General features: G+C 39.6%; 1 protein-coding gene across 2 annotated transcripts in view; it reads left to right on the forward strand.

Moving 5' to 3' along the window:
• EVC (EvC ciliary complex subunit 1) overlaps nucleotides 1–26222 on the forward strand; it is a 57982-nt gene extending 31760 nt beyond the window's left edge. The window contains exons 12-21 of one of the 2 annotated variants that reach the window (XM_075752514.1): nucleotides 4917–5129; nucleotides 11754–11863; nucleotides 13158–13368; nucleotides 15627–15833; nucleotides 16635–16779; nucleotides 20189–20294; nucleotides 22243–22369; nucleotides 23021–23114; nucleotides 24334–24445; nucleotides 25471–26222. In XM_075752514.1, coding sequence (XP_075608629.1) covers nucleotides 4917–5129; nucleotides 11754–11863; nucleotides 13158–13368; nucleotides 15627–15833; nucleotides 16635–16779; nucleotides 20189–20294; nucleotides 22243–22369; nucleotides 23021–23114; nucleotides 24334–24445; nucleotides 25471–25570 — 1425 coding nt within the window. In that variant the 3' untranslated portion in view covers nucleotides 25571–26222. Of the gene's footprint in view, nucleotides 1–4916; nucleotides 5130–11753; nucleotides 11864–13157; nucleotides 13369–15626; nucleotides 15834–16634; nucleotides 16780–20185; nucleotides 20295–22242; nucleotides 22370–23020; nucleotides 23115–24333; nucleotides 24446–25470 lie in introns of both variants that reach the window. The other variant, XM_075752513.1, reaches the window with a different exon arrangement.
• Nucleotides 26223–26906: the final 684 nt, after the last annotated feature.

Here is a 26906-nt window from a genome sequence, read left to right on the forward strand (position 1 = left end):
CCGCCTTGGCCACCTGGGCACACTGCTGGCTCATATTCAGCCGGCTGTCGACCAACAGCCCCAGGTCCTTTTCTGCCAGGCAGCTTTCCAGCCGCTCTTCCCCAAGCCTGTAGCGTTGCCTGGGGTTGTTGTGACCCAAGTGAAGGACCCGACACTGAGCCTTGTTGAACCTCATACAGTTGGCCTCGGCCCATTGACCCAGCCTGTCCAGATCCCTCTGTAGAGCCTTCCTGCCCTCCACAGATCAACACTCCCACCCAACCTGTTTTCATCTGCAAACTTACTGAGGGTTCACTGCATCCCCTCATCCAGATCATTGATAAAGATATTAAGGAGAACTGGCCCCAGTACTGAGCCCTGGGAAACATCAGCTTTTCCCTATTTAATGTGAGTTTATCATATGAAGTATGTTCTAGTGACTAATGATGTCCAAGAATTTTTGGAGTATTTACGGGATGTGTGATCTGAGTATTGAATCTCTGTCCTTAGTGAGATACAGTATGGTTGGGAGATGATCCTTTTACTTCCTGAACAAGTGCCCTAGCCATTGAGCTTCTGGAGATACATGCAAGAGTGTTCTACAGCTTTGACCAGTAATTTTAATTATTTTAATGAAATGCTGTTGTGTCAGAAGGTAACAAATAGCTATCATAAGTTAACAAATAGTTATATAGTTGCCTCTTGGAGTTAATATGTCCTAGGTAGTGGCTGGCATTTAAAATACAGTACAACCAGCCTTCCTATATATATTTTCCTGCTGCACAATCTCATTATTTGCTTTATTCTCACCTGCATGTAGAAACCTTTTAATCATTTGGATTTGAGGGTGAGCATTAACATTGTTCTTTGGTTTTGTGGTGAAATCTGATAAGCTGTGTATTTCCCCTGGTTTTTGACAAAATTATATGTTTATTGCCTTGTTTGAAATTCAGAAGCACTCAGCGTTTTAATCTGAGCCCATTTTATTTCTACATATACCCCATGATATTTCTTTATGCTTGATGAATTTCTCTGGAGATTTTTTGAAAAGCTTTGAGATTGACTTCCAGGTACTACAAACAGGCTCATTCAACACCGCAATCAGCTATTCTATTAATGGAATCAATTTGAATAAATTTCATTAAGTAAAAGTCCTAAAAACAAGAGGCGGCATATCAGGAAGCTTGTAAGAACTATTTTGTAGGGGTTCTAGTCCAAAAATGACATCCTGGAAGCAGTAGGATTTTTTTAACAGTTTTCTTTTTTTCCTGTGAAAAATAAGCTTTATAATAGGTAGTGCGACGTCCCTGTTCACAGACAGACTTTATTACTCTTTCAGATCATGTCTATTCCTTAGACTACAAATAGTTTTGAACTATTTTGTTAGCTTGAGTTGCTTTGGTAGAATTCAATGACATCTGCTATCTTTCCTAAATGTAGAGTTACCATTTCCCCTACCAGATTTTACAAGGCCATTCCACTGCATTTTTTCAAGTGCTGCAGTAAACAGAGTAGCCGTGGGTTGTACCTGTGGTATGTCCTCTGGGTAGAGCATGCTGTCATGTTAGGGTCTGGGTTGCAAGGACTGCCTGGGGTCTGATGTCCATATAATTACGTGTTCAGCTTAAAGAAGCCAGTGGTTCCCTGAACACTCAAGAGAAGTTAGTATTTTGATAGTTCATCACTGATGGTGGTTTATTTTGCGATCCTGGACAACAGATAATACCAGTAAGTGCAGGATTTGTGTCCTCCACAGAGGAGAATTTCAAACAGAACTTAAAGGGAAAGTGTTCAGTCCTGTTAAAAATCACCTTAGAGCACCTGACCAGGCTTCCCGTTGCTTTGTGTGTCAGTTTGCAACATAGGTGAGATGTAAAGAACATACTTAGTCCTGCTTCCCCTCCATGTATTCACCCAGCATTTTCAGTTTTAAAGGGCCTGTTGACGTGAAAAACTGCTCCTGAAATTCCAATCCCACTTTCTTGTTCTTTCATACACCAGTTTTGGCAGAGGACCATGAAGTATTTTGCAAACAAATAGTTAAGCACCTTTGATCTAAGGATAACTTGGCCCATCACATTAATGAGGTGATGTAGGTAAGTAATTTTGTAGGAACAGGACCTAGTCACATTTTTCCTGGGTAACTATGTACCCACTCTAGTAGTGCCAAAGGTAAGTATGCAATATAATTTGAAGCTGCAGGGAGTGCAAGCAGAACTCTATTCACTTGGTCTTCAAACAAAATGGCATGAAGACAAATAACAACATAACTTCTTTATGTTCTGTGCAAAAGATTTCCTAGTAAATAATAATACAGAGCTGTCAGCATGCCAGGGAGATGCTATCAGTTCTGCAGCAAAATGTGTTGCAAAGTGATTTAGCTGCCATAGGTGGAACTCAGTTTGTTTAAGAATAGAGTTCCTTAACACCCTGCCTGAGAGCTTTTGAGATTGCACTAGAAATGCCACGGACTCCTCTAGACTGCTTCTGAACTATTTCAGACCCAAGAGAAAATCTTATATCCCTGAACACGCAGTAAAGGCAGGAGAATTAACTTGTCCTGAAAGGCTAGTAAGGCTCAGAGAAGAAATGGTTTACAGAGATAGCGTGATCGTTCTTTAAATGTTGTATGGGATCCAGAGGTTAGAAACATAGGATCTTTGAGCCGATATTAAATCCCAGAATTTGGAGACTTGAATTTTAAAATAAAGAGCAACAGAAGAGAGAATTCAAGCAAACCATTTCACATTAGCGTTGGCAAGCTAAGCCAGGCCCACAACTGCACAGATGATTAAGACAGTATAAATCCTACCTCTTGTTGTAACAGGAACTGGTAACTAGTAATTAAGGAGTGAAGGAGATCCATCCTTCAGCAAAGGATGTTTCTGTGCAGCAAATGTTACCCTAATGATACTGTCACGTTCAGATGGTGAGCAATCAGAGAAGTGTTACCAGGAATGAGATATCCAATTGTTGGGTTTTTGACTACTAATTCTCATACTTATGCCCAGTACCCAGTTTCAGAAACCTGTAGCCCAATTTACAAGAATTCAGAACAACTTTGAGATAAAATAAAGCCAGTGGGCACTGGATTCTGAAAATCCTGCATGCTTTAAACAGGTAAGAGCAGAAAAAATCAAGACAGCTCATCTCGAAGGTGTAGCGAACGCTTTTGATAGTGTTGTGCCTCAGTTTTATCCATAAGAAGAGGTTACTGCAGGGAGCTCTTAAGATAAGCTATTTATTGTTCGTGAAACAGCTCATTAATACGATAAGTAGCATCCCAGAGGGATCCCAGGAGGAAAATAATAATTTAGTATTCAGTGCACAGTTTGGATATTTTACAATAAACGAGAAATACAAAATAAAGATTTTTAAGAAATCTATCCATTTAATGGGTATTGATAAACCTAAACACAGAACAGATAAAGATCCTGTGGAAACAGTACATGAACCCAAAAATTGTCATTGTGGGGGCACAGAACTAGATTTCACATGCAGCTGAAGTTCTGGTCATTCTTTACTTCTGAGTTCTTAACTTTGCAATTTAACATCCTCTTTTGGTTTTTTTGCTGGGTTTTTTTTGGTCTTATTTTCTTTTTTCTGATACCACGTCTAGCAGCTGGAATGGGTTCTTACACAATAGAACATTATACAAGTGTGTCTCCAGAAAAAGGCAAGTCCATTAGAACTTTTCATGTCTATGAGCTGCAAACAAATGGTTTTGACATTTAAAGAAATATCTCTGTGCTTCTATTGAGAGGTTCTAGATTCTGATCAATAAAGAGATTGTAATTAAACCTATATTTAAAAGAAGGCAACACCTAGAAGACTTGTTTTTGCAAAAGGAATGCTGAGAAGAGTTTTAAAAATATTAGCTGTATTTTAAGGAAAAGAAAGAAACAAGTGTTTTCAAGTGGACTAACACTGATTTACAATGAAAGTAAAACCAAACAGACAATAAAGCTTTTTGGACTGGTAAGATCATGTGGAACTTGCACAAAAATAGCTCTTGATACTGCTGGAGTACTGCAGTGTCCGTATGACCTTTCCGATGTGTCTTTGTTTTCTCTCTTCTGCTGGGGAAAGCTACCTGCCCTCACGCCTTCTCCTCAGGGATTATCTCAAATTGTAGCAAGTTTGTAAACACAGCTTATATCATCACTGTGTATTTGACGTGAAATTATTTGTTTTGAACAGACTTTTTAGCTTGGATGCCATCTGACTAAATCACCCAAACTCTTCTTGTGAGTGAAACAGCCTCAGCAATTGAAAACCACTCAGATGGGACTAGTTTTAATAAAACCACCAGAAGGTGTTTGTTTTCCTACGCTTGAACCTGTTCTGCGTCAGAAGGAATTTGAGTCATTCTGCCTTTCCAGAAGGCACTGAAGTGTCATACTTCAGAGCACCAACTATTAACATGACTAGTGTCAGTTTTGTCTAACTGAATGCCGTACTGTCTCTTTTAACTCTTCCTTCTTTCTTCCCTTAATTCATTTCATATCAGCACCTTTGAAAATGTGCCTGTGAGGTGGTGTGCTACGCTGGATTGTTTCCACAGCAGCTTTCAAAATAAATGTTTTCATAATAGATTGCCATAGCCAGTAAAACAAGGTATTCTTTGTACTGTAGTTGCATGTGGGCAACAGTTAGGATTCAAGGTCTCGTGTGCTCATGTCACTGTTGCATTTTAAATACCCTTGTGTGCCTTGAACCAAAACATTAAAGTTGTTCCATCTACAAAGCCTGGTCTTTCTAACTCAAGCATTAGTGGCATTGGATTTTAGCTCTAGGGGTCAGTCACTGGCCTGGTGTCTTCACTAAGACATAGTTCCCTCACTGGCATCATGGAAACCTGCAGTGAAACAGCTCCAAAGGGCCGGCGGCTTCACTTTCTCACCTGTCTCACTCTGTCCTTCTTTGTCCCTCTTTAGGAGCTGTACTCTAAAGCTTCCCATGCTTTAACGGAGTTGGTGACAGAGCTGTTTCTTCAGACCCTGCCTGTTGTGACTGGCCTCTCTGTAAGAGAATGCGAGCTTCTGAAAGAGGAATGGCTGGAAAATTTGGTTCCTCAGCTGGAGAAATGGGAGACCCACCGCCAGAGACACTGGAAGCTTTTCCAGGAACAGCTATTGCAAGAAAAAAAAGTAAGAAAGACTAATATTACATTCTGGGACATCAGGGTCTAAAATCACGGATATGGCAAAAGAAAATATCAAGATATTTATCTGTGGAGAGTTCTTTGTCTATGAATATACAGCCCAGGTCCAGAGACAGTATGAGACTCAGGATGGGCAGTTTGACCTGCAGCATGGAGTGAATATATATATGCTGTGCATGTAGACTTGCATAGAGGAGTCAGAGAGTAATTACTGAACATCTGTCCACAGTGTTTGATGGCTTTGTCAGCACGTAAACATTTTTTTGGCACGGCTGCTGTCTGATGCCCTCAACTCTTGAGCATCTGCGTTCAAAAAAACCTTCATCTGGTCTGTTTGGAGAGGGTATATATGAGTACAGTTTACAGGAAAGGAGGCCTTACAATGACAAGTATTTCTTAGTCATTTTTATGTATTAATACTATAGTGTTTTTGAAACATATGATACATACTTTATATAAAACGTATTCTTTACTCTGAGAAGGTAAAGAAACACACATCCAATTTTCCTGCTGTGTTTCTGCCCAGCATAGGGGGCATTGACACCAGAGGAGAAAAGCAACGGGAACAAAAAGCAACATGTGGAGGCAAGTATCTTCATCATTAGGCTGGAACTCAAATATGCCTTTGATTTATTCATCAATTCTATGTCTCTATTAACACTACTTTGCAGACTAACACAGCTTAGTCAAAGAAAGACCTTATGTATACAAAGGTGTTCCCTTTCCCAAATGTCAAGTGTGTGCTGCAACATATAGAATAATGGGAACTTCTCAAATAAAAGGTTGGCAGAGTTCTTTATTGCTGGTAAAATCATACTTTTCCCTAGCCTCATTCTCCAAAATGCCTGGACAATCCAGTACATGGTTAATAAGGTACTGACAGAGTCCCTAATTATTACAGACTGCTCTAGGTGTTTAATTTTTCCACCCACTCATATTTAGGGTTCTTCCATAAAACTCTGTGATTCAGGAAACTGTGGGCTTCCTACTAAATCTGGCAGAGTGCTTTGCTGACCAGTGGTTTTAGAACACCCTTGGGAATACAAAAGTAAAATTATTTGTTGGAAATTCTTAGCCATTTCCTTTTTTTCTTCTCTATTTTCCTTAATTTGGAGTTATACAACGTGCACCTCCCTGATCATTTTATATTTGCTTTATTGTCACTCACCTGTTACCTCAATTATTTTGAAAAAACAATTCTGCTTGCCTCTTGTGTTTCTGTTTCTGTGTCACAGAGATATCTAGCAAACTAAACCGAAATGTTCTTGGGACTGACCACTGATGCCAACAAGTCTGTTCATGTGCTTTAAGTTAAGGGTGGGCATTTGTTTTCTAGGACTACTGGTGATATTTAGTGTTTGAATTTGGCATACCTGTTTCTTCAGTGATTAATGAAACAATGTCTGACCTCAACTTTTTTTATTTTGCCCCTTTTTATCAAGGATGAGATTCAATACCTGACTTGGCAAGCTTAAGCCTTAAGGTTGCTGTTCATTTTCACATTCACCAAGGGTTCACAAATTGCCTGTCCTTGTATGTGAGTGACCTGAGCAGCCTGGACTAGTAGCTGCACTACTACTATGTCTCATGGTGCATGGAGACCAAAGCACCGTGGTGGTATCTGCTGTCATTAAAAACCACAGTCAGAGAAGGAGGACGTTCTGGTGTACAACTTAGGATTAGTCAGAGTGCATGTTAGGGCACCTCTGCTCTGGTCCTTCCACTGTCCCGTTGAACCTCAGCCTTTGTTCAGGGCCAGAAGGATGTTGTTCAAGGTCTAGGAGACTCTCTGCGGAGAGGGAGATCACAAGTTCAAAGTTTTCTTCCAAAACTGCTGTTTATGCATTCCTCTGTTACTGTCATTGGGCACAGTATTGAGTGGAGAAACCACACCCTGGGATTTTTTTATCAAGAGATTAAAAGGATTAGTTCATCTCCAGCACCTAGTTGCTGGATGATAGCTCTTTGGGCAGCACTGTATGATGGATTCATTGAATGTGAATCCGGATGTTCCAGTCATGCCCAAGCATAGGTTATTTAAACTAGAAAGTTGACTTTCCATCACTTTCAGTGTACCATGACATTCATAATACAAAGCAGATGGCTTCCTAGATGAAAAAAAAAAAAAAGAATAAAGGATTTGCTTACATCATTAACAGTAATTACTGAGCTATAGAGGAATTCATTTAACAATGACAGCTCTCACATTGGTCTCTGGGTCACCAGCAGTGCAGCTGGGCCTTATTGAATATAAACATTTCCTGAGTGGCAGACAGAGCTGTCCAAAGGACGAGTGATTCTGTGGGATAAATTGCTAGAAGAAACAAGGGTTTTTCATAGTGGGAAAATGTGTGATTCCTGAAGATAATATTCTTTGCAGGAGCTTAAGTAGTTTTTTTTAACTTAATGTGTGTGGCTTTTTGGAAGTGATTTGGACTAAACTGGAAAAAAGTCTGCTATATCACCAAAGAGAGTATGCAGGGAGGTAGCCATTCCAGCAAAGCTAGGCTGGCAGATTTTCCTGTGTAAACAAGTCTGAAAATCATCACATAACTCATGATATTATGTTCAAATGCATTTCTTGGCCCTTTCCTAGCGTAAATGCAGCAGCTTGCACATTTAAGAAATAAGCTGACACTTGCATCCTACAAAAAGGGGCACTTGGTTTCCACCTTAAGAAAAGGAGAAGAGAGATCAGACACTTGTGACAGGTGATTATGTCATTTAGGAGATCCCATAGATGTTACAGTGCTGAATATGACAGAAGATCCATAAATCAACATTCATATTGACAGGTCTTTAAATTTATCAGGCATTTTCCAGCAGGAGATATGTCTTTCATTTGCCTCTTGATAAATGTTCTATACTAAGAGTTACATAGTCACCTGCTTTACAGCCTTGGAAAGGCTTTTCACCAGGGTATTTATGCATGCTTTTCAAAGTGGCTCAAAAAGACATTTTTCCCATTTACTTGAACTGCATTTTTTTTTGTTAGAATATCTTTGCTAATATTTATACATATCTGGAATATGATGTCCTTTGGAGGAACAGAATCTCTTTTACAATTGAAAAGAAAAAATCAGTTTCATATTTAAATTTTGCCTTAGGCACTTGAGGATGTGTGTGAGGCAAATGAGAACAAATGAATAAAGAAAATTAATTTTGAGCATTTTCCTACATAGCCTCTACCTCATCATTTCTGTAGACAAGCTCTCCTGCCTGGGCGGCGGTCATGGGGAGCACACTGCTGCACCAGGCTGAGGGTCTTGCTTGGCATTCAGTGTGCATCACACCCCATCTACAGGCTGTTAGGGAGAAGTTGCTTTCCTTAGATTTCCTGAGAATTTCTGCTAAAAATGTCAAAGTGAGACCTGCAGAAAAAAGAGTGAGCTTGCTTGGGTCTAATTTGCTGCTGTATCTGAGGTCTAACACAAAATATTTTATGAGTTTCATTACCAAAGGCATATTTTTTGCCTTTATTGCCAGAGAGCAATTCTTAACATTAGTAGTGCTCCAGAAGGTCTTGTAATGGACGTTGCCAGGAAGCAAAACACTGAGAAGCTTACAGAGAAAAAATGGAATGAGGAGATTTCTGTCCATTCCCACATCGTTGCTTGACACCCAGAAAGCTGAACCAGCATCTGCTTATTGGTTTTGACGTGGTGTGCATTTTATCCCTTTCTCTTAATTTTATACTCATTTTTTCATAGTGATTGGAATGACTCTTCAAGGAACCAGGCATTCCTCGAAGCTTTACTCCCTCATTTATGATGCTTTTGTCACTGATTTTACTGGTTAAATGCAGGAACTGGAGAGGCCAAGCTCTCTTCTAACTGCTGAGTTTGTGCTGCAATGTCATTTTCTCCAGTCTGTACTGACGTGTCTCCAAGCAAAGTAAGGCCATTCCCAAGAACAGGAAAGCTTTGAGAGGCACCTGGAGACTTGGCCCAGCTTTGGAAGGTCAGTGCAGCACAAAGCCTGACTTTTCCACCTGGCTTGATGAAATAGTTGTCTCTGCTAATTTTCAGCAATATGCCAGCAGCCTCAAAAAAAAAAAGATTCCCAGAGGATCTTTGCTGTTGCATCTGTGCCTGAATGTGTGAGTTCTTCTAGTATTTTGGAAGTGGAAAATACCCAGCCCTCCCAGCTCATCCCAGTGAGCCGTTGAAGTGTTGCCTCCAAGAAAATATTCAATATTATGTTCTTATTTCCAGCTGATCCTTCCCTTCTTGATCATCTTCCTAATAGCATTTTTGAGACAAAACACTGGTTTAGTATTTGGTCCAAATCTCAATCTTCCTTATTTATCATCCCATCTTAAATGCATAATTAGCCCCTTCTTTCCTCCATGTTCTTTTAGTACTTACATGGCTGATGTACTTCTACTGTTCAGTTTAATAACTGTGCACAGGGGTATTTTCTGCTCTGTTCTCAGCTTGTCATTGGTCTCAGGGGGATGAAGAGACCTTTTATAAATTTTGCATACAGCTTACCTTAAATGCGCTTGCAATGGAAAAGGTGGCTTTAAAAGAAAGTCTGTGTTCACCACTACAGAACTAGAGTATTTCTTCATAAAAAGAAGTAAACAACGACTACAATCCCTGTCATTGTTATTATTCTGAGTGCCTTTTGGGATAGGATATACTGCTGGCAGCAGTGTTAAGATTTAGTTTCTTGGCTGCAATATTATATCATTTACCATTCCAACTGGAATCCAGAAAACTTCTCCTGTCTTTTGTATCTTGGTGATCTACACCAGATTTAATCCACAAGCTGTTTGAGAGTAAGTGTGCAGACAGGCCTTTCAAGAACAACTTCTCAGAGAATAACCAAGTCTCCAAAAATGATGGGAAGCCACGTCTGAGCCACAGCCAGTCGTTCATTGAAAATGAAAATACTTCTAGAAAGTTAAGGGTCATTTTAAGCCCTTTTAACTGCTGAAAGAGACATTAAAATACACAATGTGGTGGATCTACTAGGCGTATGCAGAGAGGTGTGAAACACTAGGAAGCCATATCCACAGAGCTGCTAAAGGGAAATACTGATACAGTTATTACTTCAAGCAAGTATTTGCCATCTGTCATGATGATACCTAGAGACCTGATAGACCTTAATTTGACACTTGCAGCATGCAATCAGAGAAGGCACTGTGCTTGGCTGTGCTCTGTGATGTTAAGAATCACCTAGACTCAAATCAGTTGAGGTCTGGCTACACAGGTACGTGTTGTGGCTCTTTCTGAGAGCAGCCTGGTGAGCTCTCCGGCACCGTACAGACTTTCAGGCTGAGCTTCTCGTGCTCAGCTGAACTTTTTCTGTCACCTGTTGCTGACTGCCTGCCCATCTTTCCCAGGCATCCTGCTCAGGAGTATGTGTTTTGGTAAGGTTTTCTTCATGGAGAGCGGTCAGTTATATGTGTTGCTGTGTATACTACAGAGAAGGCACTATCTAAGAAAGAAATACATTTTTATTTTAAAGTCAAAGATGATGTTGTTTCTGAAGTTCTGCATTTCCCGGGGGAGTTCATTCTGTGCTCAGAGATAAGGCCTCTCACCTGCACAGATCACTGCTTCCCAAGGAAAAGGCTATCAAATCCAGTAGGAAGGTCCATACCACTCCTAGTTCCTAACACTAACAATTGTGCAATTACACATCTAATTTTTTGCTAGGCATATTGATCTAGTGAAACCTTGTTGTTTGCAATAATAGAAAATTTAGTCCATCATGTTCTGAATGAGGCTAGAACATGAAGTGAAGCTGTCAGACACCCTGAGTATTATATTCAATTTAGGGCTCTGCATACCTCTGCAGGCAACCTGCATTTATCCAACTGCCAGTGAATCCTAAAATATATTCTTCATCTCACAGTAATAGAGTTTGGGCCTTAAAACCATTTCATCATTAGGTTAATGGTTGAACTTGATGATCTTAAGAATCTTTTCCAACCTAAATGATTCTATGATCTTATGGTTTATTATTCATTAAATTCTGGCAATATGCTAAAGAAAATCTTAAATCCATATCTCCACAAGTTTAAAGTCTAATGGAAAATCCATCAAAACATTTAAAGATTAAATTCTTTGATCTAAGTATCAACCTGAAGGAGCTGTAAACTTGCAGTCCATAAACCTAATCATGTAATCTCCATTTCTATTAGCACTGTGCACTGTACACAAAAGTGTGATGGAAGATGGTATCTTTATTTTGTTCAGTGAAAATAAAAACTACATTCTTTTCTAGTGAAAAAAAAAGCAAACCAAAAGCCCACTGCAACCTGCTGATAAGAGTCGATGCAATATTTTGTGCCATATTTTTCTTTTTCTCTTGTTCCTCTGTCACTGAAACCAGCAAACCTGTAGGAGACACAGCTCAGGGCTGATCTAAATCAGTGCAACACCTCCCTTTCTTTTCAGTGAGCTTTGTTTAAGACTTTTATAATTGAGAAAAAATATTCATAAGTAGAGTAATTTTAATTCAGCATGAGTTTGTTTCTTGAAAGAGGGGGTTGATTGTTTTTAGCAAAGTAACATCAAATGAACCCTTGTTTCATAATGTGACTAGAATGACTGAAATCGGAGTGTCTTACGATTGTAATTTTTTCCCCTGCTTTTAGCTCTGGATAAAGGAATATGCTCTGTCTGCTGTGATGCAAAAGCACCTCTCTGACAAACAAGAGAAGATAATTCAAGGTGTCATAAGCAGACTAGGATGCCTCAGTGATGAGTAAGTTTGGTTTTATCAGTAAGCAATGGGGTAAAACTGTACTGCTGCATGCAGAGATAAAAACGTGTATATTATGTTGTGGAAAGCAGTGTTGAGAGACTGTGAGCATCTTCAGATGGGGAGGCAGTTACTCTAGTTTTTTTATCTGAGTATCAAAAACAAAGTAAAAAACCCAGAGATATCATGATTCCTGGTAAGTAGAAAAAATAGAGTCTTCTGTGATTTGTCAGGTGATGTACTTTCTGTGTATCTACACCTATGTTTGTGAGTGATTACTAATCTTGAACCAGCCTCTCTGCACTCTGTATGTCACTTTGGAGTTGGATATTCTTCAGGGTAAGGTGTTTGGTCCAGCACCGTTCGGTTCTGCCTTTGCTTTCTGCTCTTGCAATACCACTGACCATCCCTTTGCATGACAGTGACTCCTCTCCTGCATTCTCTGTCTATTCACGAAAGAAACTTCTAGTTTTATCTCATCTTTGTATAGTTAAACATTTCTTTGGTAGAGATACTTCTCAAAAAAACACAGTTCTGTGAATCTGCCTTGTTTTGATTAAGATATCAAATGACTTCATTCACCATGGTCTTCCCACTAACAAAGATCAAAGCATTTGAAGACTTGTCTATTTGGAATATTGGTATTATTGCCATTGCACTTCTTTATTTTGGCTCTACCTTTCAGTTCAACCTTATATTTTCATGTTCTGTGACTTCAGTGTTTCCCAGGATTCAGTATCTGGAGAGCTCATACACGCAAGTTAGATGCAGGCACAAACAGTGTCATCCCAAGTGTGCACACAGATTTCACTCACCTGGTCCAGAATCAACTTCAAAATTTGCTCTCCTGTTTAAAATTCACTACAAACTTGCTTCAGCCATGTCTGCCCTGCCAGCTAACACAAGCCTCTTCAATGTCTCTTCAGAGCCTGCCTCCTTGTTAATCCAAGATATGCTGTCCTGCATTTTCTTGAAATAATTTTCCTATGGTTCTGATTACATTTGCTTTTCATCTTATTTCAAGTCTCCTATTAAAAAAACTTTTATTATGTAATTATAGATGATTATTTATCTCTTTTCTTCCTATTTTTATTTTAATTTAACTTCTGTGTGACAGAACTAGAAGGCAATCACAGCAATACCATTCTTTACACCTGAGCAGCTCTTCAAGGCATGTTTTGTACAAGAAGACATTACACAGGGTGAATAGTAACTCTTGTCACCTTTGAGCAATGACTTTGCTGAACACAGCAAAGCAGCAGCTTAGCTGATTGATTTTTAATGGTCCTTTTTACAGGTCTGTTAACTATATCCTTCAAAAACACCGACTTCTGCTGTGTTCAGTACTCACAAGGTTAACTCTCCGAAGAGTTGGAATGGCAGCCCTGGCCCGCATGAGACTGTCCAGAAAGAAGAGCTTGCTTCAGGAACTGAGAGAGCAACATACCCTGCAGAAGGGATCCTCTCCCTGCCAAGATGAGGACCAGTGGCAGTTACAGAAGGCGGTGGTAGGTACAGTGTCTGGGTTTTTCTCCAGAGGTCTCATATGCTGTGATGTCTGGCATTAGAAGTAGCTGTAGAAGATCTCAAAAAATAAAAATGTTGAAGTACCAAATAGAAAGGAAAATATTCTCTGTCAAAAATGCACCCACTGCTGGCGTAGGAAGTCCCTGAGTGTGCCTGTTGTAGTTTGGGCCGTCATTTTAAATTCCTCAACACTTCATCTACAAACTAGTTGTCCATGATACATGTTATCATAGCAAGCTTATTTAGCTATTCATTTTATATGAAAATGCTAATTAAAGAAGGCATGGCAACATGTATAAAGGACTTCTACACATGTTACTGCCTCAGGGTAAAATAAATTCCTACTAATTCTGCTAGGGATCATAATAGGCGCTTGAAAAGTTCTTACTTGAGCATCAGAAGAAATACTTTCCTCCGCCAGACCTAGCAAGTTCTTCTATACTGTCATCATTTTTCATTCTTTTTTCTTTCTCTTCTGTCCATGAGATGCTCAGCATCCTTTCCCCTGACATCCTTCCAAATAATCTGGCTCCTGTAGGTTAAAGAGAGAAACTTTATTCCCACAGGTCACTTTCAAATCTGTCACTGTGGTTTTTAAGGTTAATCCACGAAGTGTTGCTGATTATTTACTTATCTGCACTGTATATTTACCTAGAACAACACCAGATTTCAGATTTCAACCTCAGAGGACCCTCCTAGCAGGTGTCAGTGATAGCCCCTGCCTAACCCACTGCTGCTGCACATCAGGATTGAACCCATCCAACACTTTGCAGCTCTTTGCTCCATGCTGTCACTGTGTAATTAGCTGAGAGAAAATAATGTGCATCCCTCTAATTCTGATTTGCATAATCCAAACCGTAATTGTCCACTTGGAAGAGAAATAAGGAAATTCTATCTGCTGCCATTTTCATATTTGATACTTCTGTTGAAGTAGTTTCTGATAACTGTGAAATCTCAAAGTCTCATTAACCTTCAGAAGAAATAAAATATAAAATAATAAAATACAAATGCATGTGACTGCATTCCTCTTGTTATGTGCTGTCCACTACTCCCTCTCACTGAGCTCCCACAGGGACATTGATACAATCACTGTGTTCCCTAATAACAGTGAGATGTCCCCAGGTTTTACTGTTCCTTTCTCTCTCCATCACAGCCTCTTTCCAAGGCCAGCTAAAACCCATGTCACAAGGAAGTGCCTAAAAATACACATAAAAGATCCTGGCTGCCAAAGAAGTAGGGCCTAGGAGTGGAATGGTGAAAAGTCAGAGAGAAAAAACTGTTATGAATAATCTCCAAAACTAGAACCAATGTATAAGAAGTTAAAGAAAAAGGTTAATTTACAGACACTCAACCAGAGTTTTAGACATACCATGTTGTTTGAACTAAACTTAATTTGAGCTTATGCCAATTTTAGAGTGGTAGACAGTGTCACGTCTATCTGTTGATTTCATATAAAACAACACTAAAAAATCCTGCTTGGACATGATAACATGGCATTGGGTCTCTGAAAAAAAAAAAAAGAGAAATGGTTTAATGACATTCTGACTGTTTAAGAAAAACCATCAAAAAATTATATCTGAGCTATAAATAAAGATGTCAGAATAACCCAGCATTAGTAAGGACATCATTATTTTTCACAGATGAATGTGGGCAGAGCGAGTTCTTATGCAAGCATAAGAAATGCTTGCATTTCTTATTTCCAAGAGGAAATCTAATAGGTACTGTCAAATCCCCCAGAATAATTTAATGTTATTTAGCCTTAAATGAGAATATTAATATAAGACGGACATCAGCAACTTTTTCTCAGGTAGACCTCACAAACTGTACGAGCATTCCAGGTGCATGACTGGATACTTGCTTTGTTCCTATGCACATTATCAAAGCACCCTCAATTACCCCTTACTGGACTCAGGATATTTGACCTAGATTGTTCATATTTTTAATAGAAATAAGTCCAAATTTAACAGTACAGCATACAAAAATGGGAATACATCACTTGGAAATGACTAACAGGATGGGATGCACCAGTTATTGTATGTATCCTGACAGAGGCAATAGTTTTGTTGCAAAAAGACAGCCGTGTTAAATGACTGCACATAAACTTCCACTGGAAATTAGATTGTTCTAAGTATTAAAACAGTAACATTCTGTATGGATGTAGGACTTTCTTTTAAAGTGAAGCTGACTAAGTTTGTTAGCGTATTTAAATGGCAGTGCTATCTTTTTGTCTGATTACCAGGAGTCCCACATTCTGGAAGAGGAGGAGAAGCTCGAGGAAGAAACACAGCAAACCCATTTAGAATTTCACCAGCAGCTAGTCACAGAAATTAAAGAAGCTCTTCAGTTTCTCCAGCAGCACATGGAGCAGGTGATTGGGCGGACACTGCTGCAGCATGCCCGACGGGAAGCTGGAAAAAAGAGTTCAGATGATGGACAGGACTTCAAGGTATAGAAATGTTCAATACTGGTTTTCCAAACAAAATGAATGCTACTTTGCTAAAATGGAAGGCAATTTCATTTATGCATTACCCTATGCCTAGAAGTATCAGCAGGAGACCATTACAACCTGCATTAAAACTGAAGATACCTTGCAAAGTAGTTGCAAACTAACACTATTTAGAAGTACAATATTTTCTAGTAGCTTGCTATAGCAGCCAAAACAGGTTTTATTAAGCCAAACCCTGGAATGTAAAAAAAAATGAGAGAGTTCTTGATGACAGAGAATAACAAAAATGAGGAAGAAATGGAGATGGTTATCTCTAAAGGTTTAATGGTTAATTAATAGTATTTGTATATTAACAGCTTAATATTAATTCATAGGTAAATAATTAAATAAAAATAAAACTTGCTTCATAGGTTAATAAAATTGTTCCAAAGTAAATATGTGGATTTTCTGTATAATGGAAAGTTGTAGTGGAGCTACACTTACATTGATTTACTTTGCTGGCAGTCGGGTTGTCTGGTAAAATAGGCCATAGAGATTGAACAAATAGGGGAGTGGCCCCTTCCCAAGTGGAGGTGAGGCACATTAGAAAGATTTTACTGTAATTTTTAATGTTGAAAAGTTCCATGAAGGAATAGAAATACCTGTTTTCCAGCGTCTTAGTCTGCCACATTTTTAAAGCACAAAATTCACAATTTTGTGTGCACATGCAAAATTAGATTGGGTCTTCAGTTTTAGACAGATCAAAACACTTCAGTTTTTGACTTTTAGAAAATTAATTGTGACTTGTACTGTGTAATACAGGAGAGACTGGTGGAAGCTGCTGTAGAAAGTGTGTATGGGACCAGCAATAATATCAATAAACTGGTGCAAAACTACTATCAGCAGTTAGGAAAAATCACAGAAGGCTATGAGACAAAAAAGCTCCAACAATTTAAATCCTTACAAGGTATGTATGATATTGACAACTATAAGATAATTCTGTTTTTTTAACAGATAAATTAATTTTCTTATAACTGCAAAGATTGCTTTTAAAGATAACAGAAATCTGTTATTTAAAGTAAGCAGCAAAGCAAAATGAATGTGTAGGTCCATTTCCATATTTGAAGGAGAAGTTGTAGAACTGTCATTATTAATAATTACTTGAATTACAGTCATAGATGCAGGACACTGGTGCTCAAAGTTTGGTACAGACGCACACAGAACAATGACCCAGTGTTGGAAATTGTAGTTTAACCACGAACGCGGTTCACCAAGCTAAGATCAGAGATACCACCATAGTCACAACCACCAGCAGTTGATTTTCTGGTGCACCTCAACACAAGCAGAAAAACTTAAAAAGCAAAGAGTTGTACAAGTATTAGGTTGTACAGCCAGCATCTACCATAAGCACTGTTCAACTTTGCATATTAATATATGCAAATAAAATGAATCAATGACAAATATTCATAGGGTGAGAGAGAGGGTATATGACAGGCACCTACAAGCTGAATCTTTTCTTGAGAAGGGAGGAGATTGGAATCTCTGCTCCCATGTTAGAAAACACGAACATCATTAGCAGACAGTCTGCTTCCTCTGAGGCGACTGCCCTCAGCTTTGGGGCGTAGGTTCATATATTCATTCCTTTTTTTGCCTCAGTGAAATGTTGTCTCTGAAGTTGAGGAAATGCAGTATAGGAGACGCCAAAAAAAGCCAAGCATGGCCATTCTGAAACACTGTGTGAGCTACCGCATTGTTTCTTAGCTGTTAACCATGACCATCTTACAGGTTGTGAAACTGTTAAAAGGTTTATGAACTGCTGGATCTCACACAAATACAGGTGGTTTCCCCTGGAATTATTTTTAATTGCTCAGTTCCTTCTGGACAGGAGAACAAAAGCAAACTGTGATTATTGATGTCTTTTGTAAACGCCCTCCCCTCCCCTGGGTGAAGGCTCTTGGCATTTAATGAAGTTAGCAAGTTAGCAAAACAGCAATATCGTCAGAGGCTAAGTATTTGAAACACATGGAATGGATTGTTTTCCTAAAAATAGTTAGCAATTTCAAATAGAAATTATTCTTTAACCACAGAAGAGAGTTTTTGAAGAGGAACAGACATGTCTACTCAAGGCTGGGATCCAGACATGTCTTGGTAGGAAGGATTTGTGAGACCCAGGAGGAGGTAGATATGCTCACTGGTTATAAGACAGAACCAATCTGTTCTGCACTGCCCTGTTGTGAACCTTGAAGACTTTAATATTGGAAGCTGAAGTGCTATGGTTAGGTAAAATTGGGGTGGCTTGTGACATCTGTATTTTAGGCATTGGCAGCTAGCAAGGCAGTCAGTTACTTAAATTCTCACAAAGTCCCTCTAAAGACTTCTTTGCCTCTGATTCAGCGAACTGCAGAGTCTAAAATCCCTTTAATTTGAGTTCCTTTAAGCAGGAATTAAAACTGAAGCCTGTTCCTGAGATGGATGTCATTACACACATGACTGTTCTGTTTTGTTAGTGTTTTGATATTGCTCTCAACTGGTCTCACAATTAGGTTGCGGGACCTAGAATACCAGTCACTGGAACCACAGACAGCCTTCTGGTAACTGCTCATTTTTTCTCCTACAGTTTGTGTGGATATATTTTTGTTTCAGTGTATTGGTGTTCCATGAACTACAAGAAAGAAAATTACATGTTTAAGCAGGGCACATTTTCTTTTCAACTGAAGAAAAAGAAAATCCTACTGCAATGTAAGCCTACAGGCATGAGGGAGGATGAGTCTATTTACGTTGGTAATAAAAGCAGGAGTGTGTTAGATTTGGGTGGCCAGAGAGAAACCCAGCTGAAATTCACAGATCAAATTAATTGCTACGGTGAAAAAATATTGCAAACCTACATGTCCATGCTGCAGCCGGGCTGAGATTTTCAGTACCAACAGATAACTACTTCAGCTTTGTGGGTGTTTTTTACATTAGGAGTGAGCACTACTGTCTAATAAGGGACTTCAGTGCTTTAGTACACGTAAGTCCTTCTTCAACCTAAGTCCAAATTTGTGATGCAGAACCCCACTCCTTTCTCATTTCAGCTGAAGTGCCCCAGAAGCACTTTAATTTCTCTCTGTGATTCTTAACAGCCTGAAGCTGTGCTCCGAGCCACAGCCAGGACACCCTAAGCCCTGCTAGCCAGCTGACTACTTTCCATCCGAGCTCAGCCAGGAGGCAGAACATCCATATTTCTTCCTTTTCAGAAGGGGGCTGATCTGTTAGGTGTTCTCCAACCATGTTTACCGCACTGAGAGTGTGATCCTCCTCACCAAATACTCTCATAACTTCTCTCTTTAGAACACAAGAAGGAAAAAACCATGTTGGCATCAGAGCCACCTACTATGTGATAGCCTTGGGGTTAGAATGGCAACATAGGAAATTTCTTATGATGTACTTCATTCAGTGATAGCTAAATGGGAGTAAGGAGCATAATGCCGGGCTTTTCTCTCCAGTGTCTGGGCTTAATGTCAGGCTAGAGGATTTTTCTTCTTTGGGCATCCTTTGGCCTAGTAAATCTGAATTTACAGTCTGTCTGGCACAGCCACAGGGAAAAAGGTGGAGAGCACCTCCCCTCTGCCAGCCAGCCCAGCCCAGCCTCGAGTACAGCCAGGAACTGCTCCCTGATGGTGCCGTTGGTAGGAGAGGTGCCTGTCAGCCTCTCCAAGTGTTCAGAAAAGGTTAGATGCTCCCCAAATGAATATTATGTACCCTAATCTGTTACATACCCATCCATCTCCCTCCTTCCGTGTTTTATTTAAAAGCAGTGGTGCAAGGAAACCAGTTCTATCTGTCAGACATGCCCCAAGCCTTGCTGCCAGGCAGGACTTCAGGGGCAAGAGTCAGGAGCCCGGTCAGCAGATAAACGCCACGTTATTCACGGAGTATGAACATACAAAAACGTACCCAGAATACTTCACCATCAAGTGAGGGGATGTCCAGTGAAGTTAGGCATTCCCAGGACTAAGTGGCCTCTGAGTGGAGGTCTTCTTTATATTGTATTTTTTGCTTAGGTATTAGAGTTCTTGCTTAAGGCATCAAGATCTTTTCATAAAATTTCTACTTTGAATTCCATGTTAATCAGTTAGCCTATGGGAGAAGCAGGAATTCAGTGACATTACCATCTTAGCTAAATGATATACAAACTATTGTCTGTGCAACAGATCACAGTGGCAGAGCAAGAGTGTGCAAGAAGTATTTGATATCCCTTCGGAGAAGCGACTTTGGAAAGACTACCTAGAACAGGGATTAATTTGTGCTGTTGTAAAACATAAATTGTAAGGTTGCCACAACTTGGGAGTTTGTAATTTTGAGCAGAAGATTTTACAAAAGCATTATTTCAGCAGAAAGAAGTGAAAGGAACAGACTTAGGAAGAAACAAGAGAATGAGCTGGTATTGAAAGAAAAACAGACCAAAGGCCTCCTGAACGTGTCATCCACAGTCCATCAAAGGTAAGAGCAGGCAGCAGCACTGCTGACTCTATTTAAATGTTGTGAGTGTTTGCAGATCTACATAAATGTCTAGATGAATAAACGTCTTGGTTTTGCATCTTATATTTGTCTTTGATGGAAAAGAAATATCTGTTGCCAAATTACATCTACCCTTTGATCTCAGAGAATTACTTTTTTATTAAATAAACTTTTTGATTCTCATTAATTACAGACTGAAGAACTATACATAGACAGTTTGAAAACAGAGAGTGAAAAACAATGCCAAAACATATGCCAAATTTTAAAAGAAATTTAACATACATGTAGGATGGAAACTGATGCTGTCTAATTCATTACATTCCATCTTTTCTGCTTTGAACATCAAAAGTGTTTGTTAGTTTGCTCTTGAGTAAACATTTACCGTAATGAAGAGAAAATGTTTGAAACATAAATAACACTCAAAATGGCAAGAAGTGAGTGCCTTGGACAATCAAGGTTACTTGCACTAAATTTACAGTGGAATCCCTGAAATGTTAATTAAATAAAAATCATATTTAATTCATTACTGATTTTATGAAACTTACAGTCCAGACAAAAAGCACTGAAATTCCAAAGGAATAAGTTGTCATAAAAAGCTGTGTGACTTGGCACGCACATGATACATTTTTTGTAATCATTTTATTTCTTTACTCTTGGTTTATTATCCAGAACAACACAGCATCCGCGATTTTGACATTGTAAAGAGGTTCATTCTTTTTTTAGACATTCTGTTACTTCTAAATTGAAATAAATCATTGCCCACTTTCTGGTTTTCATCCTTGTTTGAATTAGTATAGAAATGGATTCATATAAAAAAGCACTTCATAAAAGATCTGTTAGTTATTCATTTTCAAGTTTATGATTTATTCTAACATACAAATTCACTTCTAGCTGTTGTCTCAGTTTTTTCTCCTATAATGTATTTTAGTGTCTTAAAATAAAATACTATCAAATTGGCCTTCATGCAGGCAGAAATATGGTATTCAAGAATCTAACTATTCAGTATCTAAGCTGATCCCATCACCATTTGTAATCAAACCCATTTTCGTATTGTCATTATGATTTCTTTTACAGTCAAATCCCTATCCTGTGTAAATTAATGACAACATTTCCATTAATTTGTCTAACTCCTATTAAACTCAACGCAGATTTATTTCCTTTTGCCTGTGGTGCAAGGTTATGAGTGTGAGTTCAAAAGGCAAATTTCGAAAGCTGACCTTCTGTAAGCATTGACCATTACACTAGCAACTTCATTACGTGTAGATGTCAGAAACAATTCGTGTTATCTCCTTCCCTGAGGAATGTGATGGGTGATTGACAGTGTTGCTTCAAAGTAGATGAGGCAAGAGAACAAAAGAAATACAAATTTGGCAAAGTTGCAGCCATTCAGGTTCTACTGTATTAATCTTTAACCAGCAAAATAAAACACGCAAAGAATATAGTTGTCAATGTTCCCAATTGCCAAGTTTTGAATTACCATGTTTCTGGCTCAGTCTCAACCTGGTAATGAAGAGCCCTGAATGAAATGGCCTGATTCTTAATCCCTTACCCTCACACCTGATCCTCTAACAGCTTGTCTTTTTGGCAAGCAGACAGTAAAGCTGACTTTAGAAAAGTACAGTGGTTTTGAAAGCAGAGTTCAACATTAGAGCTGAACTCCAGGTCCCAAAGTTCAGGCATAGACAACCCAAACTCCTTCTGCAATTCCTGCCTCTGAAAGGAGCTTGTATTCCATGCAGAACCAAAGCAGGTTATTAAAATAAGTAAATCTAACTGCAAATCTGCCACAAAATTATTTGTCTTAGGAAAAGCTGGATGGCTGATACTGTTAATGAGTCCTTCTCTCTACAAAATCTTCAAAATACTCTCTGCCAGGATTGTATTCCTCCCTTGATCTGAACATTGGTACTTTTAATTTTCCCTTTACCAGGATGGTACTACAGCAAAAGAAGGTTTTGTCTCAGTTTGAACTGCAGCAGCAAATTCGTCTGGAGTCTCTGAAACAAAAGCTGCTGGGATTGCATCACCTAGAAACTGAGTTGGAGAATCAGCTAAAGGTAAATCAGGGTAAAACAACTCGGGGATCTGAAACAGTCTGTGGCAAAACGTCAGCCAGGTTGTAAGGGTCTCTTTGCTGTCCCAGTTGAAATCAGTGCTGAGATTCACCACTGTCTTCACCACTGAAGCTGACTCACAACCCAGTAACACATGCAGTTAACAGTTAGAAACTATTTCCTATAAAGAGAACCGGGGACTTGGGGAAGGCATTATATTCTCTATCTTGCTTATTGAGAGTTCTGTATTGTGTCTGTTGCAAGCACAGACTCAGTTTTTGGTTATTTGAACATCTCTACCTAATCAGATGGAGACTACTCAGCCTCCCTACTAGTGTGCTTGAGTTCATGGCCACGACAAGGGGGAGCAGGCCCAAACGCAGTGTAGAGGTGACCAGCCAGGTTTCATGTCCGATGTCCTGCTCCTCATTATGCACATGCTCTCAGCCTGTTTGTGTGGAGTGCTGTTAACAAGAAGCTAGAGTTAACTTCTCGCTGAATCTCTTCAGTAAGAAACACATTGCTGATGCTAGCCATATTGTTTCCTATGTTTCTGCAATGACATATGCCTTTTTTGTCATGCCACGTGTAGACTAACATAACCCAGAATCAAGCTGTGTTGTGTTAACTGATTTCTGGTTTAACCTTGTGCAGGAAGCAGAGCAGGACTTTGTGAGTGAGTTGGCTGCGCTGGCCCGAGTTCCGGTGGCAGTGAAGAAGAAGCCTTCAAAGAGGAACAAGCCAGCAGGTTGGTGCAACCCTGGATTGTTTTAAAAAATACATCATCCCACATATCAGTGTGTATTTTGCCATATCACACAATGGAGTTTTAGGAGAGATTTTTTTTTTATCATCAGTGCCATTTCCCTAATTGGGATATAGAAAAGTAAGGCAACCTTACCAAGGTCACTCAGCTCGCCAGTACCAGAGCTACAAATAAGTGTCACTGTTCCTCACTCCAGAGCAGTCCTTTAGCCAATAAATGGCATTGTGTCCACTGAGGTGAGGCTTTGCCTTGCTCAAACCTGAATTGTATTTCATGTCTTTAAAAAGGACTCTGTTCACCTTGATCACTAAGTCTTTGGGGAGGACAGCAGAACTGAATCACACAGTTTTCATTCTCCTGGTAGAATGGAATAATTGGCCTTCCCACACACATGCTCAGAAGTAAAATCGTACTGAATCAGGAAACTGGAAATATTTATATGAATTTACTGCAGTTTTAACAAATTAGACTAGTTCAGTATTCAAGAGATACTTAGGGACAAATTGTCAGAATAGCAATTGTGTTCCCTGATCTGTATTTGGAGTGAAGCATGCAAATTCTCATTCTTGAGCCATGCAATTCTGCTGTCATTAGCAGAATGAAACATTTGGCATTACATTTGAAAGATGCTTAAAGGTGAGACAGGTGCCTGAATGGGAAAAAGGGAAGGGAAAAGCAGCTCGCTCTCCTGGACAATTTTGAAGTCTCTCTCCCCAGTTGGTCATTTCCCAAGCATGCAGATCTGTTTGTCCTGGTATGCACCGTGACCCCAGGGACACGTGTGGAAGCTTAGCTCAGAGCCCTAAAACTAGTGACTTTTTAACATCAGGTTGTTCTGATTCAAATCACATAAAATTATGAAGTGACTTTTCTTCTCTTTGCTGGTACTAAAAAGCCATTTTCAGTTACTTGCCACAAAAAACATATAATACGGCTTTCAACTGTTGCACCTTGTGGTAACTTACTTCAGTGTTCAGCAAATATGGAAGTTCAGCATCTGCTCTGTGAGAACTAACCAGTAGTAAAAAGCCAATATTCTAGACTAGTGTAAAGTGGAATAATTTCCTTGGAATAATAATGTATGTGTATGAAGTGTTATAGTATATTTTTTTTGCTTTAGTTTAATCAAAACCAAACAGGCTCTACTATCTGTGATTCTCTTTTTTTTTTTTTTTTTTAACCCACATGTTTGGCAATTCAGGGGAAAAAACAAACTCAAAAATAAAGACCTTTCAGTCACCAGAATTGGATGACAAAGATAATTCTCATGAAAATATTCAAGAGCCCCCTGGACTGACTTCTGGCTTATGCAGGTACAGTAGAGGCTTAAAAAAAAAAGGGCATGTGAAAAACTATTTATAAAAAGCAGTACAAAATCTACTTCATAAACAGGTATGTTAATTAAACCCAAAGTATAACACCAACACTAGCTGACCTTCTTCCTTAATACTTTCTTCTCACATGTATTTAACCTTTTTTTCCCCCATATTCTTTTTTAAATTTAGGAAAATCATCTGAGTTTGCTTGTCTATGCTGTTATGTATTTTATAAATAATTTTGATTTTAGGTAGAGAAATGAGAAATACTGTTTCCAAATTTCCTTTAATTAGGTTTTTTTAAAACCTGAGTCGCAGACAGCATAAATCAGCACAGACAAGTGAATCCAATGGAACTAGGCTAACATGTAGCAACCAAAATATGGTCTGTGGTATTTAGGCTTTCAACTTCCACCTTTATTTCAGGAACAAAGGCAAGCGCCAGTCTTTGGCTGATGAGAGTAGCAGCTCTAACAATTATTTTCTTGATAGATGTTTCAGTTGGCTTATGCTGGGGTGCTAACTAGAGGAGAAGAAATGGCTGCAAACCTGAAAGATGCCAGCTGATTACTACGGGCAGATCAAACCAGCCAGCTGGTCGCTGGGGCTTGATATATTGAGCAGAGAAAATCCTGTTGACAGGCAAAGCAAACAGTTGGTTCTCAGGAGCCACAGGCCTTTGGGGAAAAGTATTTATCCCCTGAGTGACCTCAGCCTGGGACTGACTTGAGGAGATGGCTCCTTTCCCTGATGGCATCAACCCTTTTCACACACTCCTTTCCCACAGCCAACAAGGGATACGTGTGTAGGGAACAGGGACCCAACAAAGGAACGTTTATCTTTATGCAACTTTCTTTTGGCCGCCTCAACGGGGCAGCTGAAACCAGTGAGTGCAGAAGTTATAATTGTGTAGCAAGCGCCTTGCTTCTCTTATCAAAATTTATTTACTTTAAGAGATAATTGTAGCATTTGAAAAACTCAGTCAACAATTTTGTTTTATTTTTCTTGTTATTTTCTTTCAGGGAGAGGTTACACAGTTCACATGAAGGGGAGACTGAACCGAGGAAAAACTCAAAAGATGCTAAAAAACAGAGGCAACAGGTAGTAAAAGCATCTATATGAGCTGTCTGAACACAGAGTACCAAAGCATTCTTCTGGGGAATCTCAGCAGCTATAAATACTTACTGAGCTGCTTTACTGGGGAACAACGAAGAACATCAATAATAACCGAGAAATCTTCTTTAGCTACAGACCAAGAATCAATTCTGACTTTCTTTAGCTGTTAATAAAACATTCCCACTTGGTTTTGGTAAGGAGGAACAAGTAAGTCTTTAATATAAGCTCTTCCAGATCGCTTGGGGAATGTGGAGGGGAGAGAGTTTTAGGTCAGGGATATACCTGAGCAAAGTACACTTGTAAGAGAACAGATACACACTAGGCTCGTTGCCCAGATCGGTGTATCTCAGTAAGGTTTTATTACAACAGTGATGCCCCATCTGCTTCTGAGCCCTAAATGGGGTGGATTGGGTCTTAATACTTTGTGATTTCTTCTTTGGACTAACAAAAATAGATAGAAATGTAAAGAATATGTAAACAGACTTCAGATGGTATTGCTACATCAAAAGATTACATTTGGTCTCTCTTTTGTTATATTTTAGTGCTTCCAAGGCTATGTATGCCTTTTTAAAGTTGTACAAAGATTGTTATAAATGTATTTCTCTGCATTTGTCTCAGATTTCAAATTAGTATTTTTAGGAAGAATGAGACAAAAACGGTTTACTGTTTTGGTTTTTTTTACTTCAGTTTCTAGTCTCCTTCCTTAAGTACACTCTTTTGTTCCCAACATACTTTGTTCTGCTCATTAGGTTTCTTACGGGAATTCTTCTTGTTATGCAAAGCAGCTAGTTCATACCGCCTGTACAGAGCACCTGTAGTGTGTAACAAATTGCCCCACTTAAGCAATCTTACAGCTTTCACGAAATGAAAATTTTCGGTCTTTTTAAAAGGAACGTAGGTTTTGCTAACCCGAGCGGGTCTCTGATCACCCGAGCCGGGTCTCTCCTCACCGAGCGGGCCCCCCCGGGATGCGCTGGGACTCCTTCGGCTGGGCAGGGCTGAAACGGCTTTTTCTCTCCCTTAGAAAACGTGGAAAGGTTCAGATTATCCCAAAAGCAGGGCAGCAGTGCCCTCTCCCGGGCAGCTAGCGGGGTTTTCATCCCCTCGCTGGTGGAGGTGACGGGCAGGGAGCACCGGGAAGGAGCCGGGGAGGGTGCGGGCTCTCGGCGGGACCCCCGCGAGTCCCCGCTGCCCCGGCCGGGGCCGGCACCTCCCTGCCCGCCGTGCCTGCGCTGGAGCTTCTCCAGGCAGGCGGTTCTTCTCTTCTCCCACACAATCACATTGGCTTCCTGGCTAAACACTCGCTGCTCCCGGCCCTGTTACCAACTTCTCAGTCCCCTTG

Source organism: Balearica regulorum, chromosome 4 (assembly GCF_011004875.1).
Source record: "Balearica regulorum gibbericeps isolate bBalReg1 chromosome 4, bBalReg1.pri, whole genome shotgun sequence".
Lineage (NCBI taxonomy): Eukaryota > Metazoa > Chordata > Aves > Gruiformes > Gruidae > Balearica > Balearica regulorum.